The sequence below is a fragment of the Ochotona princeps genome, chromosome 15 (assembly GCF_030435755.1).
Source record: "Ochotona princeps isolate mOchPri1 chromosome 15, mOchPri1.hap1, whole genome shotgun sequence".
Taxonomy (NCBI): domain Eukaryota; kingdom Metazoa; phylum Chordata; class Mammalia; order Lagomorpha; family Ochotonidae; genus Ochotona; species Ochotona princeps.
Genome location: NC_080846.1, coordinates 44894483 through 44917008, shown reverse-complemented (window position 1 = coordinate 44917008; position 22526 = coordinate 44894483). Strand labels below are relative to the sequence as shown.

The 22526-nt window shown below is 38.3% G+C and overlaps 1 protein-coding gene across 2 annotated transcripts in view; it reads right to left on the bottom strand.

Annotated features, from left to right (window-relative positions):
* Window positions 1-22: 22 nt before the first annotated feature.
* Window positions 23-22526, bottom strand: part of VEZT (vezatin, adherens junctions transmembrane protein) — a 52068-nt gene continuing 29564 nt past the window's right edge. The window contains exons 7-12 of one of the 2 annotated variants that reach the window (XM_058673281.1): window positions 21409-21556; window positions 18973-19304; window positions 12435-12628; window positions 5583-5683; window positions 4278-4485; window positions 23-1155 (exon numbers count right to left, since the gene is read on the bottom strand). In XM_058673281.1, coding sequence (XP_058529264.1) covers window positions 644-1155; window positions 4278-4485; window positions 5583-5683; window positions 12435-12628; window positions 18973-19304; window positions 21409-21556 — 1495 coding nt within the window. In that variant the 3' untranslated portion in view covers window positions 23-643. The remainder of the gene's footprint in view (window positions 1156-4277; window positions 4486-5582; window positions 5684-12434; window positions 12629-18972; window positions 19305-21408; window positions 21557-22526) is intronic. The other variant, XM_036492405.2, reaches the window with a different exon arrangement.

Genomic DNA, 22526 nt, shown 5'->3' with positions numbered 1-22526 from the left:
GGTAGTCCTTAAAATAATATGATCTTAGAAGATCATTGGGGTATCTTAAAATTAACTTCTGAATATACAAATGAAGAACAAGGAAGCAAAAGTCAAACCCCCAGTATCTTTGAAACTACTTTTTGTTCCAAATCCCAGCACACATCATCAATTGTATGAATTATTTTTTTTATTCAGAACCTGTATCTTTAAGACTGGTAGAAACAAAATACAAACAACTTGTTATTAACATAATGGCTGAAGTTGTTAACTGCAAGAATACAGTAAAAAGGAATATTATCAAAGGTCAATTTTCTTGCAACGAAATTATCCCAGTCATCTTATGGGCAGTAAATTCTAGCAAGAAATGGCAAATTTATTTCTTATTAAAAGTATTTCAAGGATTTCCAAGATTGGTCAGTTGTGTCACAAATAAAATAGCAGTTTATTCAAAAGAGCCCTTACCTTTCTCTTATTTTCCTAAAAGATCTGCCAATGGTAACTATTAATTTCAATTTGGTTCTCTGAACCAAGGTTCTTCCTGTAAATTCTCATCTTAGCTCTTTATACAGTAAACTTACACTCATTTTCCCTTCCCAGTCGTGAAGCTAAAATACTTTTGTGTAAGGAACAATCTACAATTGCTTCCTGGGAATCTTGGTTCTTAATTTGCTTCTATTTCATCTTCATCATCTTCTCCGACTTGTTGTTCTTCCTCATCACCGAAAGTCTGTTCCTGCATGTTGGTAAAGGAGAGAGATCTGGCAGCCACTTCTGCTGCGAGGCCAGCAGTGAAGGTAAGATCTTCTGGCAGCTGTAGCCGGGCCAGTCTCTGCTTAATAGAGGGCAGCAAACATTCCTTGGCAGTTGCAGGAGCAGCGACCAGGCCACCTCCGTCTGCCTGCTGCGACTCATCTTCACTGTCACACTGGTAGTACAATCCTTCTTTGGCTCCTTGCAGGCAGGGTTCACTTGCTGAATTGTTTTTATTGTTACCCTCTGTGGGGTTTTCACATAAATACTCAGTCCTACTTATTTCATTGTCTGCTGGAGAGGATTTATTATTTTCCTCCTCAGGATTGTTTGTACTGACTTTTCCCATGTTTGAATTCATTGAGGATTCTGAAATACTTATAGGTTCCACAGGGTCTACAGGAGACAAGGATTTCAATACAGCTTCAAAGAAGAAAAAAAAACAGAAAGAAAGAAAAATAATAACTAAGGAATCAGCAATGATGTTATTTCAACTCCTAGCAATTTATATCTTAAAAAGAATAAATATATAAAAGTTAAATAAAACTATCTAGGAAAATAAGTGAAAAATTACCAATCCAGTGAATCTTTACATGAGATAAAAGGCCTATAAAGTGAAATGAAATGAGGATTTGATGACAATTTTGAAATATCACATGTTATCTTAGTCAAACTATTAAAGCAGTGGTTCTCAAAGTATGGCCCCTGAAATAATAATACCAGTCATCACTAGAGATTTGTTAGAAATGCAAATTCTTGGGCCCTATTTCCTACTGATCTAGAAACCCTGGGAGCATGGGGGAGTTATGTTTCCCAAGCTCCCACCTGATTCTGACATACACTGGAATTTGAGAACCATTGTATTCAAGCATAAGCAGCATTGTTCTTGCTGATAATGTATCAGATAAAAAGCCTAAAGTAAACCAGACAATAATTATATCTTTAACATATATATGTATAATGCACATACTTAAAAGTTAAAACAGCTTGAAAAAAAGTTTGACTTGCCAGCCATCTAAGATCCTACTGAAAATAAAGCCAAAACTTCTACACATTTATAATGCCACAGAAAAATACAAAATGAAATAAAATCTACATTCAAGATCAAGTATTGTACAAAATGTAACACATAAACATAATGTATATCATACGGCTGAAGTTGTCCTTGCATGGAAAATGAAGTTTTAGTTAGCCCCTCTCGATGTTAGTAGGCAGTGGGTTGCTTGCTAGGCAGTCTCTCCTCCCAGCATGAGGGGTTAGTACAATACAATATATTATGACGGAAGACAAAAAAAGTGCTTCTTGAAGATCAGGCGTGTATTTTAAAAATATTTTTGTAAAACATGTCCAGTTCCAAGAAATCTCCCTAAGCTGCAGTAACTCCGCTAGAGAAGCAGCAACAACAGAACAAAATGGCCACAGCAGGTTCCAGTGCAGAATTTCCCTAATTCCATTCCGACTTTACCCCTGTAGGCAGAGATGAGAACAACCCTGGAAGATGTACTGAGATTATTCACGGGAAAAGCATATTATGGTATCAGCAGCTTGTAACTTACTTTCACAAACTACCATTGCATATTGCCTTTTTAAAATATAAACTGTACAAAAGCACATTCCTGAAAAAGAGACACATTTCTCTTATTCATTTATCTTAGCCCTTAATGTCAACAGGATGATCTTAAAGTTCTATGAAGAAAGTAGTAAAGAATAAAAATACATAAGCTTATGTACAACACTACTTCCAGTCTTTAAGAACATTTTTAAGTTACAAAATCTACTAGTTTTTTTTTTTGATGCAACATCTTGTTAGAAGTTGTTTGATGTTCATGATTATTGCTGATTAAATGGGGGAGATAAAATTTGTTTAATGTAGGATCATTTGTCAAATGTATTAAAGTGTAAGGAGTAGTTATCTGTTTCTCTTGATCTATGCACTAGGGATATAGCGGTAAACAGTGCCTGGCCTACAAAAGGCATGCAAAGAGTCCTTGTTAAATAACTTCTGAATGAATGTTATGGAGGCTAAAAAGGTCCTTACTGAAAAGCAATAGTGTGTAAAATGTCATACAATTCATCTATGATTTATGTTAGCTCAATAAATGAATAGATTGTCAGTACTGCCTGTCTTTATTGCTGTGTCTGAGAGGTTCTTAATCATCTCTCTTCTCCACTATATGCTCTGCTACAAATTTCCTTTGATGTCACTACAGTGTCCTCTAGGGTGAAAGTCTAAGCTGGCAGGCGAGGGAGCAGAGTGGGGCAGTTAGAGAAAGAGGCACAAAGGAGAAACAGGGAGGGAAGACCTCTGTCTTCATAGTAAAGAGATCAGCATTTCTTTTCTTCGTTTCATGATACACATAGTATGCTTGTGGAATGGCAGTCTATTAGTTAAAGTAAGCTGAAGAAGATTATCTACATGGACAGTAGGAAATGTACGTATAAATGAATATCATGGATTCTTCCAATGAGAAGAGGTGAAACTCAGAAAAGAAGTTCAGACTTAACACAACAAGAAATGGGAAGCCATTATAGAGTTTAAGTTGCAGAAAGGCTTTATCAATGTATCACTTGAAAGAAATCTGGAAAAGAGCTTGAAAGACAGCTTAGAAGAAAGAAGTACTGAAAATGGAAATTAGTTAAGAGACCAATAGAATGTTCAGCATAATTTAGTGAGGGCTTAAGCTATAAAGGGGATCAAAGGGTACAAAGAAAGATAAAACCAAGAAATGTAGGCCTGCAGAGTGGAGGAAGGGTGAGAGAGTGAGTGGTAGAGGGGAGGGAAGGGGAAAATAGGAGAGGACCTTCTGTTGCTTTCTGGAAGTACAGGCAAGCTAGATACCTTTAGCAACAATGGAAAAGAATGTATTCCACCTTCCCAGAAACCCACAGGAATTAATTTAATCAGAAATGTGGCTAACTTAAAGTTGTCAATTATCAAACCTCTCCTGCCGCTCATGAAAAGTGACGGAAGAAGGGCAAGCAGCATCAAGAAGTTTTCAGGCTAATATTTGATGCACAAGCCATCCAACTGACCAGAGCATGGAGATAGTATCCACAGAAGCAGCTTCCCTCTTTAATGTGCAAACTGCTTGAATGACTCCAGCAATTCTAATAATGTCGTTAAACGTCCTAGGTCTTTATATACTTATTTTTACAACAATGAACACAGAGCTATTAATTTTGTGCTTCAATGAGGTATTTTCAGTATTTTAATATACGAGTTTAACATCTCAAATTCATTAAATTTAAAAATAACATTTTACTTTAAAATTCCTCAAATTATGTAACTCATTGTTCATCTCAAAACAAATTTAGGGAAAATTAAATAACTGATGAAAAAAGTATGGTTGCTTTTTCCTAATGAGAATTTTAACTACTGTTTAATTGATCAAGTTGACTTTGTGCCTATAAGAAAAAAAAATTACACTACAGGTAGATCCTTAAAATTAAAGCCATAAGAATTCTCTAGCTAAAATAAAGATTTATGATACAAGAGAAAAACATCTCCTACACCCAAACAGCCTTTTCCTCAGGTCAGTGCTTACCATGATCGCTAAACAGAAGCTGTTTCCATCTCTGTCTTTCTGCCTCCGAAGCTTTAAATCCTAGCACAGACTTCAATTCTTGGAGCACCCTCTTGGATTCTTCGTGCTCACGCTTCTGTCTCTCTTTGTCTTCTTGAGACAAGTAATAGAAATCATCCTTTCTGAAGTCACTGTCCATATCAACATCATCTACATAAGCTTCTAATTCCTGAAAATGAATGAGAGAGCTTTTTGAGAGTGTTCCGGTACAGTCACTTACTTGTACTTACACGCCTTAAGGGATTACCAAATGAAGTCCCTGTGATTGGCTCAGGCCATTAAGGCACTGTTAGGGGGCAGGGAAGCAAATATACTTATAGGTAAACAGAAATTTTGGAGAAAAATAGTTGATACTCAAAAAGATTGTGGATAACAAACTTCAACAAAATTAATGATTGTTCCACTCTAACACCATCCAAAAGACTTGTTAGGATTATTACGGTTACTTGCTATTTCAAAATTAGCAGGGTTGGCTGTTAAATCTTATGACAGACATTTGGGATTCTTTCTAACTTCCCAGGAAGTCTGACTACTCTTTCTAGGATTAGGAAACACTATCTTATGGTTCTCCATGTCTAACACAGAAGGCAGGAGAGCAGTGTATCACCCAGCCTCTGCTGTAGCTGATGTTCTGCACCTGATCTGGGATGCTGTAGTGAGACGTACTTATATCAATTCTGCTTGCAAAGTTTAATGCTAACAGAAGCAGGCACTTGAAGGTATTCATTCTGGCAAAGCTGGTGGTAAATCAAGTTCCCAAAGGCAACAGTTCCAAGGGTAGCTCTTTTTTTTTTTTTTTAATGTAAAGACTTATTTGCTAGTTAGTTTATTTGGAAGGCAGACCATCAGACAGAGACAGAGAGAAACAGAGCGAGAGACACTCTCTGTGTCATTCTGCCTTTCAAATCAATGTTAAAAGATAAAACGAAACAAAAAAGCATAAAGTTTTTTCTAGCAACCCAAAAGGTACTTATGCCATTATACTAACTCTCGCTAATTTTGATAATTTTAAAAAGCTTTTAGGAAACGGACAATTCAATATAAATAATAAGGAAACCTGTTAGTGGATTCAATAGGTTCAAATTGATGGAACTAAAAATAAATTATCTGAGATAAATTCAATACATTATGTTATAATTTTGAGGCTGATTGGAAACAGGGACTGAACAAATTCTTAGACAATTATCCATGCTATTTAAAAGAAAGGTAGATAACCTTTGTATGTGAAATTCTTCCTTATGGACAAAAGGTAATTTTCACCCTCACCTGTTCCTCAGGGATTGGATCTTTGTCAGCAATGTGGAGAGTGGGCTGCGTCAAAGGTACCACAGTGCAATGTGGGTTTTCACATGTGACTTCAGGCTTGCCTTAAGGAAGGAGGGAGAGAAGAAAAATAAGAAACAAGCCACATACAAATAAATAAACATCTAATACAAAAATCATTTTTGGTACTAACACTTTGTTAATTTTTTGGTTCAATTAGTTCTAACTATATTTTTTCACTTATATAAAAAATACAGGTATTAAAGCTAACAATAGTCACGTTAGTAAATTTACAATTTAAGTTAACTTCTTGGAGGAGAGGACCTGGACTTCCCCTGTCTTCGCTTCACCATAATATCTGGATCACATTAGGTACTTAAGAAGTACTTAAGGAGGGGTAGGTGTTGTGGCTCAGTGTGTTAAGCCACCATGGCCTCGGACAACCACATCCCATATCAGAGTGCTTAAAATGGATTCTGAATGAAAACTTAGGATTCAGTTTCCCACTAACATGCCTGAGAGGTAGCAGTGGATGACTCAAGTACTTGGGAGTTCCTGCCAGGAACACCCAAATGGAGTTGCTGGTTCCTGGCTTCTGCCCGGCCCAGCCACAGATGCTGTATTTTGGGCATGAGCACATGAAAGATCTCCCTCTCTCTTTGTTACTCTGCTTTTTAAATAAAAACACCAATTTATTCACAGTAGAGTAGCATATAGGCACATGGACAGGGAGAATCAGAGAGACAGAGAGGAAATCTTAGAGCTGCCATAACGCCAGGACTGAGGCCAAGAGCTGGCAACACCATCCACGTCTCCTACTTGGACAACAGGAAACTCAAATTTTGGGGCAATCATCTGCAGCTTTTGAGGCACTTTAACAGGTAACTAAATCGGAAGCGGGACTTGAACCAGTTTTCTGATAGGAGATGCTGGTGTTGCAAGTGGTGGTTTAATCAGCTGCACTACAACACTGCCCCCTAAATGTTATTAACATTTTTTTTTCCTTTTTTGAAAGAGGGAAAAAGACAGATGTTTGGCACAGCAGCTGACATGCATCTGTGAAGCTCAAACCACACCAGCTTGCCTGGTTCTGAGTCCCAGCTGTGCCTCTGATACTAGCTTCCTGCTAATGTGCATCCTGGGAGGGCAGCAGGATGCTGCCCATCACCCACATAAGAGACCTGCACTAAGTTCCAGATTCCTGACTTTGGTCTAGCGCGGCTCAGTTCTTTGCTCTGGTAGTGAATTAGTAGATGGACTCTTTGTGTCTCTGCCTTTCAAGTAAATAAAAACTTTAAAAAAGGATACATTTGGAAAATCTTAAGTTTCATCATATCAACACTCACAATATATTTGGGTATCTTTAACAAAAAGAAAATCCAAATTCAAGTTGCTACTAATAGGAACAATAAGCCAGTATGTTAAATAGTCTGCTAACAAGCCAGTTATCAAACAATACACTGATTTGTAGCATTTGTAGGTTTTCAATTTCTATGATGTAAATACATCCATGATGACTAATTTAAAGCTATCAACAATATTAAATTGTTTCATAAAACTTCCTAATACTTAAAATAATGCCTGGAGAATTAAATCCAGCATGCAATTCTTTTAATAAAAATCTACCAAGCATCTGTGACAAGCTCAACAATCAACTTCTAGTCCTGGGTGAATGCAGTATTAAAAGGATTTGGGTGAACTATTACTTTAGCTTATGAGGTTTGCATTTTGGAAAAAATTAGCATTCCATTAAATTGCAACTTCAGCAAGAAAGACTGTAATACCATCCTTTTTCTCATTTATATCACACAAACATATTTAACTATTTGTATTTCCTTATATTGTACTTAAGTCTCTTTCTGGGAAAGGTTTGAGGCTGAAAAACAAACTCACTATCAAATACCTCAACAAAATAAGAGCCCTTTATTTAAATTTCTTTAACATTAACAGACATTATCCAAAATATGCCTATATTTTTTTCCCTTTTAAATCCTATTTTAAGTTGTATGTTCATGGTAACAGCCAGGAATAGTACATAAGTGCATAAAGTGATCTCCTTATTCCTTAGTTCTACCTACTAAAAACCAGGGATCTGCCTAAGGGCCAAATCCATGCCATTTTTTTTGAAAAACAACAACAACAAAAAAATAATTACAGAGCACTGCTTTAGGTATAGTATTACTATACCTTCATACTACAACTATAGTTCTGAGTAGGCATAACAGTCTTATGGTCTATAAGAAGGAAATACTTTGTTTTTCTAGAAAAAGAAAAGAATCACAGATCTCTGTCTTGGAATTTCTTACACCTTCATGTGTATACAGATCAACAAGTCTTGTTAAAATGAAGGTTAATATTGAAGCATTTGTAACAAACTCCCAAGTTATGCTTGTATGTTAGTTTGGACATCATTTTGAATAACAGGGCCCTAAATGTAATAAATATTAAGGATTTTAAAATGCAGTTTTTAAAAAAAAGATTTATCTATTTAAAAGGCACAGCAATATGAAGGGAGAAATGGAGAGTGAGACAGAAATCTTTCATCTACTGGTTAATTTTCCAAATGGTGTAAAGAGCCTGTGCTGAGCCAGGAACTACATCTGGTTTCCCACATGGGTGCAGGTGTCCAAAGACTTGAGCCATCTTCCATCGCTTTCCCAGGCACATTAGCAGAAAGCTGGATTGGAAATAGAGAAGCTGTGATTCAAACCAGCACCCTGATATGGGTTGCATCTCAAGTGGCAGCTTAATCATCTATACTGCAATACCTGTCGCAGCACTGTGATCTTTAGAATAATGGGAAATCATTGCCTGGGGAGTTTTTCCCTATGGCAATTCTTGAGTAATGCCCAAGTAATAACCTACTTTCAATGATTTCCACAGTGATAGCAAACTAGGTGTTTTCAGAAAAATCACATTTGTGGGGTACTAATATGGTACAAATATGCAAAAAGCAGCTTGAATGAGTCATCTGGATGCTAGGAGTGGGAATGGGGAAAGAAGAGGAGATCCTAGCCAGCTATGGACGGTAAGATGTTGATTAAAGAAACACTCTTGGCTTGTATGGGTTGATGTGGTCAAAGCAAGCTGGGGCCAAGAAAGGAAGAGCTTCCCACAGACTAAGAGGGTAGTCATGTGGCTTAGGAGGCAAATTATAGCATCAAACAATTAGTTACACAAAAGGAGAATGTGCAAATCAGTAAATATTCTGAAGGAAATAGGGACCAAGTTTCTCATAATCAAGAAAGAGATAGAAATGCAGAAATGGGGAAGGAGATAATAAATGGAGGTGCTGGAACTGAAGTAGAGGTTCTGGGTATGAGCCCAACATTTATAACACATCTGAACAGATAAGTACAATATATAAATGTATAAGAGATAAAACATATGTGATTTTATACACACACATATCTTGGAGTTTCATCTTTACTTTGAAAGGGCTTCCAGTGGCAAAGAGCATACCTAGCCCCTTCATTTTGGTTCCTTTAAAATTTTTATTTAGTTATTATTTCATTTTGTTTGAAAGACAGATCACACACACACACACAAGAAAATGGCAGTGAGATGCTCAAAACAGCCAGGGCTGTGTCAGGCCAAACCTGGGAGCTGAGAGCTCAACCTGGGACTCCCATGTGGGTGGCAGGGATACAAGTACTGCCTCCCAAGATTTGAATTAGCAGGAAACTCGACCCAGGCATTCAAACACAGGTGATTTGGGCACATTAACCACTTTAGGTCAAATGACCACCTCCCTGGCCTTGGTTTCTAAATATCATCCTCCATGAAAATAAGGTTTCTTAGAGACACGGCTGATGTCAAACCTGGGGTATGGGAAACATGAGAAAGTAAGGAAGTGTTCAAAGAATGATGGTGATACAAGCTAGCTTGAAGGACGATTTGAGCAAAATAAATAACAATAGTAATGAATTATGATTCACTGAATAAAACAGAGGCTGAGTCCACATTGATATAATAAATAAGTAAATAAATGGGAAAGGGAATGTATTACCTTACATTAGACTGCCAACTAATAAGTGTGAAAGGAGAAATAGAATTAGAAAATAACCAACTGACAACCATTAAAGCGATATCAAAATCAAGCTAAAATTAAGATAAGTAGGCAAAAATAATTAAACCTTATTCATTTAAAAATTCACTCTTTGGTATATAATTCAGAGTTTAGACCAATTCATAGAATCAGGAAGCCACCAAAATCAACAAAGAGAACAGCCTCATAGTCCACATATTTATTATACTGCATATTGGAACTCATTTCTCCTTCCATTGACAATTCTTGCCAAACACTGATCTATTTTCTGCTTCTTTGTAATTTTGAGCTTATATGCATGGAATAATATAGTGTGCAGTGGTTTGAAACTGGTTCCTTTCCCTGAGCACAAGGCATTAGAGACTAATTCATCTTGTGGCAAGCTATTTCCTTTTTATTATCTTAAAAAAAATAAATTACATAGGGGTCAGAGTTGTTGTGTATCAGCTAACACACTGCCTGTGATGGCAGCATCCCATATGAACACCAGTTCAAGCCTGTCTACTTCTGATCCCAGCTTCCTGCTAATCCGCCTAGGGAAGTAAAGGAAGATACCCCAAGTACTTAGGCCCCTGCACCCACATGAAAGAACCAGATGGAGTTCCAGGCTCCTGGCTTCAGCCTGCTCAGCTCTGGCTGTAGTAGACATTTATGGAGAGAACCAGTGGATGCAAGAGTCTCTCTCTCTCCCTCTGGAATTGCGCCTTTCAAAAAATAAATAAATAAAGAAAGAAATAAAGAAATAAAATGCAAACATAAAATTTAATGATTTATTTAGGAGTCATTTCAGCCTTACAGGAAAACTGCGAAGTTCCTAAGACCCTTCATCCATATTTCGTACTTACTTAAATTTTACCATGTTTGCCTTGTGCATACAACTGTGTGTATATAATCCTTTTGGTGACATTGTTACTCTGAACTGTTTGAAAGTTGTAAGCATAAGACTCCACTATTCCTAATGATTTCTGTTTCAAAAACACTTGGAATTATTCTATGTACTAATAACATATTATTAGAAATCACAAAATTAACACAGCCAACTAATAACTTAGCGATTGTACTGATATTAACTTTTATGTGGGCAAATTCTGATTGGTAGGATATTTAGTTTTTGTGCCTTTTTTTTCTCTTCATCCTTTCCTTAACAACTTTCATGACAGATATTTTGTGAACACTTGGATGTTATATACATGTTTTCTTTATCAAAATATTGACCACTACTAGTACATAAACCAAATAACTCAGTGGTATTATTCCTAGCTATCGACTCTCAAGAAACTGAAAAAAAAAAATAGTGTTCACAATAAAATCACAAATAATTACTGTAGTTTTGTTACTTAATACTAGAAGTAGTCCATTTGCTCTTCAGCTGGTGAATAAACTGTTACATGCACTTATATAATAAATTACTATTCAGCAATAAAAAGTAAAAACCAATAGAGAAGCACTAAATTTTACAAAAATGGAATTAGAATTAGGTCAGGCTGTGGCCAGGTACTCAGAACAGAGTTTTGGTCCCCCACATGGATGACAGGGACCCAAGTACTTGAGCTAGCACTGCTGCCTTCCAAAGAACACCTAAGCGGGAAGCTGGATCAGAACAGGACCAGGACTTGAACACAGGTATTCTGTTTTAGATGTGGATATTCCAAACTCCCAACCCCTAAACAAAATCATATTTAAAGGTTTACAGTCATAGCCACTGTAAATTATGTCTTAATTCACATCATTATCCAAGAATATAATCCAGGTTTATAAGAACATAACTAAGAATCCACTTATCTTAATTACCTACCACATATGTGAAGACAGTTTTTAATAATGGCTATCAATAAAGCAAGAGAGGAGGATTTAATCCCAGAATGTGTTAAAGGTAGGTCAAACAAGTATTTCCTAACATTCAAGATTTGCAGAATGCTTCTATTTATAAGTAAAATACTTAAGACTCTAGACTTCATATATATGTAGGTTTAGTATTTATGAGTATTTGCATATATAAAAATTCTTGGGTAGATTTATTCTTTAGAGAAGAAATTTATTCATGATTCATATCTGAGATATCAAGGAAACCCATTGGTAAATGTATCAGTAATTAGCACATTCATTTTTTTGGAAAAAAGTTAATACTTTCATTAACTAAAGAATACTCAGCTTGTGTTATACAATAAACAATGTATTACAAAGCTAGCTAAAGCAAAACCAATGATACAATGAAGCATTAATTATCTTGGCAGCAATATAAATTCTATGCATTTCTGGTTAATCTCAATGATCCAACTGCATAAATAAGTGCATAAACTTACAGCACAAATTTAAAAATTAACATGTAACAGAACAGCACACAATCTGAGTCAAATTAAAGCAATATGGTGTAAATCTTAAGAATGTCTATATTAGAATGTCTAAATCATGAAGTGGCTTAATACAGTAACATTAAGTGACAGTACATGTCCAACCCATAACGAAGATGCAGCACCACTGATCAAATCATCTGGATACTATTTTTGTGGCTAAAGTACCTTATCTTAAAATAATACACAGTATTTCACCCCTGACCATCAAACTCATTATTTTACCACCCTATCAGTGGGAGTTTCATTTCAGTTTTTTAAACAGAAGATATAAGTCACTGAACCTATAAATCTTTTTTTTTCTTTTTGCAAAATGAGAGCAAAGACTTGATATTGCCAGTTAGTAAATAAAAACTTGCGTTCTTTCAGTAAACTATCACGTGGACAAGAATTGTACCCACTGAGTGGAATAAGCATGTCTGATAAGCACGTGCCTACATAATGTCTCATAGATACCTTTATTTTCCGTATTTCTTCGTAGCAGTCTGTCCACCTGGGCAGTGGCCTCTTCCCAGCAATTGTTGCTTGCTTGCACATGAGGTTCAATCAGCTTGAATTTTTCTTCTAGGACTTGATAAGCCTCTGACACTACTTCTTGTGTTTCTTTAGTACAAACAAGCTTCTCAAGTTCATCTTCAAGAATGATTACCCTGAGTAATAACGAAAAACAGAAACATATAGATGAAACACAAAACAGAAGAGAAATAACTGACAAGGCCTGTGTAGTTGACAAGATGAAGAAAGCCCTGGGAGGAATGATGATGACTACTATGGGACAATGGGAATAAAGTAAGCACTGGATGCACTGAACTTGTACACGTAAGAATGGCTAAATATAACTGCTAAGTTTTTTAATCAACTTTAAAGTTAACTTAGAAAGGGTATCATACATATATTAAACTATTAGGTATTTTATGAGCTGAATGGACAAATGAAATTCATCTCTTTCCCATTTACAAAAAGGGAAATTATATGTATTGGCAAATAAAATGTAAACCATAAATCATTAAAACTAGTGTTTTATTTATATTTTATAGATAAGAAATTAGGCATGGAGAGCTAAAGAAAGTTGCTCAGGGGCAGGCGTTTGGCCTAGCAGTCAAGAAGTCGGTTAAGGCACATCCCATACTGGAGTATCTGAGTCCAAGACCTGGTTCTGCTATCAATGCCAGCTTCCTGCTAATGTGGAATCTGGGACAGCAGATGATGGCTCAGGTAGCTGGGTCCTGGACTGAGTTCCTGATTTGCACTTTTGGCCTGGCTCAAGCTATGGAACCTGGAGAGTAAACTAGAGCATGAAAGCACTGTATTATCTCTTTTTCTACCTCTCAAATAAATAGTCAAACAAACCAAGGGCTCAGTGCGATAGCGTAGCAGTTAAAGTCCTTGTTTTGAATGTGCCAGGATCCCATATGGGCGCCGGTTCTAATCCCAGCAGCCCCACTTCCCGTCCAGATCCCTGCTTGTGGCCTGGGAAAGCATTTGAGGATGGCCCAATGCTTTGTGACCCTGCACCCGCGTGGGAGACCCAAAAGAAGCTCCTGGATCCTGGATTGGCTCAGTCCCGGCTTTTGTGTTCACTTGGGGAGTGAATCAACAGACGGAAGAGCTTCCTTTCTGTCTTTCCTTCTCTCTGTATATCTGACTTCCCATAATAAATAATAAATAAATACATACATAAATCTTTATTTTAAAAAGTGGCTGAATCCAGGCACAAAAGGATAAATTCAGGGCTGGCACTGTCAGCTTACAGTGGTCTATGATGCCAGCATCCCACCCAGCCACCCGGTTGTGTCCTAGCTGTTCCTCTTCTGATCTAACACCTTGCTGCTGGCTTGGGAAAAGCAACAAAATATGGTCCAAGTGCTTGCACTCTTGTCACTCACATGGGAGACCCAGAGACATTCCTAGTTCCTGACTTAGTTGTGGTCTGTATGGTCAACTGGAGAGTGAACCAGTAGATACAAGATCTTTCTTTCTCTCCCTTCTCTCTTTAACTGTGATATTCAAATGAATAAATTAATTCCTTTTAAAAAGGTTTATCATCACAGAGAATGCATTAAGAGAACTCAAAAGAGATTTCCTATATACCAGAGGTGGGTATACAGGAAACAGTAATGAAGAGGTATTTTTTAGGTATCAGTAAATATAGGACAAAATCTGAATTGGTAGGGTCCATTGCAGTAGCCTAGTGCCTAAAGTCCTTGCCTTGCATGCAATGGGATTCCTTATCGGTGCTGGTTCTAATGCTGGTGGCCCCACTTCCCATCCAACTCCCTGCTTGTGACCTGGGAAAGTAGTCGAGGACGGCCACAAGCCTTAGGACCCTGCACCAACGTGGGAGATCCAGAAGAGGCTCTGGGCTCCTGGCTTGGATAGGCTCAGCTCTGGCCATTGTGGACGCTTGGGGAGTGAATCAGCGGATGGAAGATCTTTCTCTCTGTCTCTCCTCCTCTCTGTAAATCTGACTTTCAAATTAAAAAAAAATATTTTAAAAAAATCTGAATTGGTAAGAAAAAAAAAAAAAAAGAAACCTCACTCTAGATAGAGCCTGGGTAAATGCAGTTATAGAGTTAGGTTGAAGTGAAGCAAGAGTAAGATTCCACAGAAATTCATGGGGCCGGTGTTGTAGTGCAGCGGATTAAGTCACAGCCTACAACACTGGCATCCCATGCAGGCGCCAATTTAATGCCTGGTTGCTCCACTTCTAACTCAGTTCCTTGCCAATGACCTGCAAAAGCAACAGAGATGGCACAAGAGGTTTTCCCCTGTCACTCACATGGGAGACCCTGATGGGCTGACACCCCTTCTATAGTATATTTTGTAAACATGACTCTACACTGCTTGAAGTGAGGAAGCAAAGAAAAGAGCCAGTTACATTAATCTGGCAGTCCACATTCTGTAGATGGGGAGAGTTGTTGGGAGTTAACGCCCTTGTATGGGCTAGAGACAATATGGCTCTATTCTAGGCACCAAGAATAAGATCAGCCAAGGGGACAAGGAAGACAGAAGCGTAAAACATGAATTGCAAAATTATGTTTTAGATACTTGAAACAGCTGAGGTTGGGCCGGCCGGAACAAGGGTCCAGGAACTTCATTTGGGGATCACACATAGGTGGAAGGAACCCAGCTACTTGGGCCATCTTCTGCTCCTTTCCCAGACGTGTTAGAGGGTGGCTGGACTGGAAATGCAGCAGCGGGAAGTCGAACTGCACCCCAATACGGGATGTCGGGGTCACAGATGGTGGCTCCTCCTCTGCATGTTTATGTACATGTACAGTACTTATCCTTCTTCAAGACATCTTCCCTTACATTAATGCATCCTAATATGCCTTATTTACATGGGAGCTTTCAAAACTCATGAAAAAATGCAATTGTAACATTAATTTATTTGGGTGCAAAAAGATTTTGAAATCCAAATAGTTTTTTCATAATATGCATTACCACAAACTTTGAAGACACTTGTATATCTGATTCTATTAGCAAAAACGAATTGTTCAGAGACCCTGCCTTTGCCTAATACCTTTTCACAGAAGTCCTACTTTCTTCTTCTGATGATCCAACCTTTGCTATCCACTTCAGTGGAGAGGACCTCATCTTCCATGTTTCCTGTGGGGGACAGGACTTAGAGTCAGGGCAAAACTCATCTGTTCTCCCTTTCTTTCTCTCTCTCTTTCTTTCTTCCAATATTTATTTATTTATTTGGAAAGGCAGGTTTATAGAGAAGAGAGACAGAGAGAAAGATCGTCCATCTGCTGGTTCACTCCAAAACGGCCACAATCACCAGATCTGAGTCAATCCAAAGCCAGGGGCCAGCAGCTTCCTCCAGGTCTCCCAAACTGGTGCAGGGTCCCAAGGCTTTGGGCTGTCCTCAACTGCTTTCCCAGGCCACAAGCAGGGAGCTGGATGGGAAGTGGAGCAGCTGGGACATGAACCGGCATCCATACGGAATGTCAGTGCTGCAAGATGGAGGATTAGCCAGTAGTAGCTTTTGTCCTTGTCCCCTCATTGTTCTTTTTTTAGAATAGCAGATACATATCACCTGAATATCCCTATCTAAAAGTTTCCTCACTTTCTCTACGCCCAAAGCTTTTCAAAATTTTATCTGAGAGGCAGAGATACAGAGCTACTGAGAGCTCCCATCCACTGTTTTTCACTCCTACAATACTAGGATTCACACGCTGAAAAGCTTATTTCAGCAAAGATGATGACCAACAAAATGGAGAAGCAACCAATGGAATGGGAGAAAATCTTTGCACACTATGCAACAGATATAGGACTAATATCTAAGATTTGTAAAGAGATTCAGAAACTCAACAAGAGCAAAACAACTGTGTAAAAAACTAGGCAAAGGAAATGAACATGTTTCAACAGAACAAATTCAAATGGCTAATAGAGATCTGAAAAAATGCTCAAGCTCCCTAGTAGTCAGGGAATACAAATGAAAACCTAACTCCATCTAACTCCAGTGAGATTGGCCTGCATTCAGAACTGTACAAACAACACTTGCTGGCATGGATGTAAGGAGAAAGATACCCTCCTTAACTGCTGGTGGGAGAGTGTAGGCTAGTACAATCACCATGGAAGTCAGTACGGAGAGTGCTAAGAATGGAAAATTGATCTGCCATATGACCCAGCTATCCCACTTCAGGGAATATATCCAATGGAAATGAGACCTGCATATGAAAAATGGATCTGTAGTCTTTTATACACAGCAGCACAGATGCCTGTCAAAACAGTGATTAAACAAACTGTGGTACATCCTCTCCATGGACTACTACTCAGCCATTAAAAAGAATGAAATTTTACCATTTGCAACCAAATGTTCCCAACTTGAGACCATTATGCTCGGTGAAATAAGTCAATCCCAAAATGTTCTGTTATAAGGCAACCTTCATGCAAAATACAAGATCAATAGCCCTTTGAATATTGTTTTTGCTATATTTCAGAAGGTGTGATATGTTTTTAGTTTCATTTTATTCAGAAAAGTCTTTTTTTCTTATTCATTTCCTCACTGACTCATAGGTCTTACAGTAGCACTGTTCGCCTCAATAAGCTTTTTGATTTTCTTTTTCGTTTCTTCAGTGATACGTTGGTCATTCAGTAGCATGCAATTTAACTGTATGTTCTTGTTAATCTTCTATTTTTTCTTCTTGTTGTTAATTTTGTTTTATGGCTTTTCATTTAAGGAGATACATAGGAACTGTGTAACAGAGACTATCACGTCCAGATGTGAAGATACAGTACGGTACACATCTCTACTTCCAAATCAAAGATGGACTCCTAATGAAATTGTTAGATACATTGTCCAGACCCATTATGTTAGGCTGCACTTAAAGAGCAGAATGATGGTCTTATGACTGACCACGAAGGACTACACTACTGTAATGATATAGGTGAAGGTTTGGGGAAGAGGGAAGGGAAATCCCAGAGCCTACGGAACTATATCATAAAAATCATAAAATAAACAAAAACAAAAAAACAAAGTCGCTAGGATTTGACAAGGTTAAGCTGACAGCCAAGACTTTGATCCAGGTTTCATGTAGGGATACAAGTAATCGAGCCATCACCATCCTCCCAAGATACTGCACTCTGGAGTGGAGCTGGGACTTGAACCCGGATACTCTGATATGGAATGCAGACATCCCAACACAAGGCTTAAACACTAGGCCTTGACCTGCCTTTGTCCTAACCCATCCAAGGTATTAAACTGGTGGGTTGAAACTTTCTGATTCTGTGTATTGACCCTGGAAATTGTTACCTTTCCTCATTGCCATTACACAAGCTTTTCACATTTTACTTATATGGCAAATCCTTTGAACTGTTTTCTTCCTTTTTTTTTTTTTTTAAACGAAACTAATTGGTACCTTCTCTCTTTCAATCCTTCCTGGCTTCAGGGTCAAGTATATCAACTATAATCCTAGGAGTGCATTAATTTCTTCTTATTTATCTATCATTTATTTGAAAGGCAAAGCCACACAGAAAGGGAAGGAGAAAGGGAGATCTTCCATCTGTTGGTTCATCCCCCAAATAACTGCAAAAACCAGGGCTGGGCCAAGTGCAAGCTAGGAGCCCAACCAGATTTTCTGTGTAGGTGGCAGGATCCAAGCAGTTGGCATGTTCTGCTACTTTTCCCAAGTTCAGTAGCAGGGAGGTGCATCACAAGTGGAACATCTGGGACACAAACCAGTGCTCATATGGGATGCCAGTGTGATTGTCAGTGGCTTAATCTGTTAGGCCACAACACTGGCCATTCCTCACAAATTCTTATGAAGGCTCTGATAACAGCACTATGATCTTTCTCTACATTATGAATATTTAGCTATCAGAGAAAAATTTCACTAAAAATGATTGCTCAAGTTTTAAACTTCAAAATTTCCACATAAAAATACATGAAAGTAATGTTTTCAACTGGTAAAAATGTACATGAATGGGTCATTACAGTCTAGGAATTAAAGCAGAGTATTAAGAAAACCACGTAAAGCAGAAGATCCATGAAAAGCACTTTTCATCTTACATTTTACTGTTAAACTGGGGCCTTAAAACATATTCTGTGTCACAGGAAAATTTCTAAAATCTGTTATAATTTACTTATAAAACACGAAGATAGTACTCTGCAACAATACAGCACAATGCTTCATGCACTGTGCTGGCGCTGGCAGGGATTTCTCTCACACTGCAGGCTGCAGGTGAACAGTCCAACCTAAAGAGCTAAAACAAGCTCATGCCTGACAACCTTCTCTATTTCAGCTCTCACAGATAACGAAAAACTCTGATAAGGAAAACACAGATAAGGAAAAACTCTGACTCCTCCAAATCACAGTACTTACAAATCACTGTTTCTCTACTACATTTGTAGCTATAAACCACTCTTGATGCTACATGTCTCAATTCGTTCCTATTTCCAGCTAGGACACAAGCCAGTAACCACAATGGCACAAAAATAATGCTTGCTAAGGATGAGGACATTTCCTTATATGGCTTCTCAACTTACTCATTCAGTAACGCTTTCAGATGGAGCTGCAAGCTGCGCACTGCTGTGTGAACGTTATTCAGTTCTCTTGACTTCTGTTGAGGTCTGGGTAAGCGCTGTGGAGCTGCCTGGTGCTGAGTTTCAAAGTACCGATAGAACTCATAGCTGCGCTTGAGCTCTTCCAAACAGGCAGAGTGAGCGTGAGGTAGACCTTGCGTCACATCAGATAAAATACGATGAGGCAACAGTGCTGGAGCATGAAAAGGGCCCAGAGGGGAACTGGCCGTAGAAAGTAACAGGGCTAGCCGCCTGAAGAACTCCGAACTCTGCGCCACCCAGAGTTGGAACAAAACCTAACGGAAACATTAGATTAAGAAAAATTATTGTTCAGCGTTCAAAACAAAATATTGATGTATTTATCTTGAACTTCTGGCTTACATTTCTGACTTTATCCTAAATAATGAGTATAGCTGAGCTTGTACTAACTCTACATTATTTAAAAATTTTGTATCAAATTCCACAGTCAGGGCACAGTGGGAACTTCGGAGCCGAAACAACACTAACACATAACAGAACAGTTCTACTCCAGAGAGGTATTGATGGAATGAGATAAACAGAAAGTAGTTATCCTTCATAAATTAAAATGTTCACACGAAAGAAATGAAGACAGTGGAGTACACAGTAAGTCCAAAGAGATAGTTACTAAAGGATTCACAGTTTGGGGTTCAAAATTACATTGTCATCTTGGCCTGGTAGTTAACAAAGAATCCATCACAAAAATCAGCCCAAGAATGATCATCATACAAGCAATGTCAGGATGAGAAACCATGGACCATTTTCTCAGGACAAACCCTGAATCCATGCGGCAGAGGAGTTCTCCGACTACAGACAGCTCCAAAACAAACATTAGCAATCCAATATGAATATGGGCAGGCAGACAGCCAAGAGAGGATGGAATCACTTCAGATTGAATGGATTCTGCTTACTCATAACTATAATGGACATTTTTTAGATGGTGTCATCAAAGAAATTTTAGAATTATATAAATAATTATTTCATTTAAGGCTACATGTATTTTAAAGAAAGCAAGGTCAAATTTCTAAATTCCTAGAGGCTTTTAATTGAGGATTTCTTGGATACAAACTTAAAAGTGTTCTTATAATTACAATTTTTTATTCTTGGGCCCGGTGCAATAGCGTAGCAGCTAAAGTCCTTGCCTTGAATGCAATGGGATCCCGTATGGGTGCTGGTTCTAATCCTGGTGGTCCTTCTTCCCATCTAGCTCCCTGCTTGTGGCTTGGGAAAGCAGTTGAGGACAGCCCAAGGTATTGAGACCCTGCACCAGTGTGGGAGACCTGGAGGAAGTTCCTGGCTCCTGCCTTCGGATCATCCCAGTTCCAATCACTGTGATCACTTGGGAAGTTAATCATCAGACAGAAGATTTTCCTCTCTGTCTCTCATCCTCTCTGTATATCTAACTTATTTCCTAAGATTTATTTATTTGAAATTCAGAATTATAGAGACAGAAAGAAAGTAAGGGAGAGACAGAAAGAGACCTTCTACTGCTAGCTCACTCCCCAAATGAATACAATAGCTGGGGATGGGCCAGGTCAGCATCAGCAGACAGGAACTTCATGTGGGTCTCCCAGGTGGGTGTAAGAGTCCAAGCGCATTAGCAGAGAGCTGGGTTAGACACGGAGTGCCCGGGTTTTGAACAAGAGACCATATGGGATGCCTGCCATGCCACAACACTGGTCCCAGAAAATATTTCCTGAACATCTACTGTATGTCAGCACTTTTATAGGTACTGACAATAGAACTATGACCAAAAACCAAAAAACAAACAAAAAACCCTTCATGCTGATAAAATGTATTCTAAAAGGAGGCAAATGGGCAAGACAGAAACCAACCAGATAGAATCTTTGATTAACGAGCTATAAGAAAAACACTATCCTGGGGTCCTCATCTGCTGCTTTCTCGGGCACAGTAGCTGGGAGCTGGATAGGAAGCAGAGCACCCAGGCTTTGAGCCAGCACTCTCACATGGACTACCAATGTTGCAAGTGGTGCTTAATTTACCACACCATGGTGTCAGTCCCCAGATGTTCAATTTTTATGTAGTTAAATGTATTCTTTTACATGCCTTTTAATACATGAAAAAAAAAATCCTACTCAAGCTTTTAAACAATTTTCCAAGAGGAGATGCAGATCTAAAACGGTTTATCTATATTTATTGAAATAAATGAGTAAAAAAAAGTCATATTGGTTTATCATTACATGAAATTACCCCCAAACTCAAAGACATTTTTATAAGAACTGTTTTGACATCAAAAATAAAGATTCAATCAATCATTATGCCTATCTGTTTTTAGAAACAGTGTTGCAGAAGTCGCTGAAACATTTATAAGGATAGTAACTATGTCCAGCTCCTTCCTTAGCTCTTTCCCCAATGGATTACCTTCAATGCAGGCAAGCTGAAACCATCTGTAAGCTCATGTGCTTCCTCTTCAGAAATCTGCTCTTCACTAAGTCCAAGGCCCAGCTCCTTAAAAGGCACCACACAGATGTAGTTGGTGACATTGTCGCTCTCAGAGTTCAGGGGGTAGGTTAAATTAGGTTAAGGCAATCAACAAAGCCTTTCCATTAAAGTTTAAAAGGTACAGTAACATTGCTCAAAACTGTTTACTGACCTTTCCTGTACATTTTTGCTTATGATTTAGGCCAGTTTTTAAAACATAAATTATTCTTAACACCTAATACATAAGTATCTTCAAGTTTATTTATTTGACAGGCAGAGAAGGTGTAATTGGGCTTGGTGTGATGGCCCAGTTGGCTAATCTACCTCTAACTGCAGGGATCCCATATGAGTGCTGGTTTGCATCCAAGCTACTCCACTTCCCATTCAGCTCCCTGGCTTGTAGTCTGGAAAAGCAGTAGGTGACTCAAAACCTTGGGACTCTGCACCCGTGTGGGAGACTCCAAGGGAGCTCCCAGCTCTTGGCTTCGGATTGGCTCAGCTCCAGCTGTTGGGGCCTTTGGGGAAGTGAACCAGCACCTGGAAGATCTTTCTCTCTGTATATCTGCCTTTGCAATAAAAAGTAAATAAATCTTAAAAAAAAATAAAAAAGAGTTAAGATGGAGAAGCCTTCCACCATTAGTTCATTCTACAAATGCCTACAATGGCTGGATCTGCAGCCAGGAGCTGAGAATTCAACACTGTCTTCCGGGTGGTTGGCACAAACCTACTTATTTTTATTGTCACCAGGGTCTGCATTAGTAGGAAGCTAACTAGCTAGAGTCAGGAGCCAGAGCTGGGAAGCAAACCCAACTATTCCCTTATGGGCACAAGAGCACCTCAATTGCTAAGCTAAAAGCCTGACCCTTAAATATAAGCAGAAACATAACATCTCAGATATTTTATAAGATACTTGTAAATAAAACTTTTTATGTCTAGATAACGAAACATGCAACTTTTCAAAGGCATTAAAGTGCTACTTTAATTATTTCTGATACCCTTTTCCTCAGTGTACCCAGAACATCATTAGCTGAACAGCTTCTGTAACACAAAGTCTACAA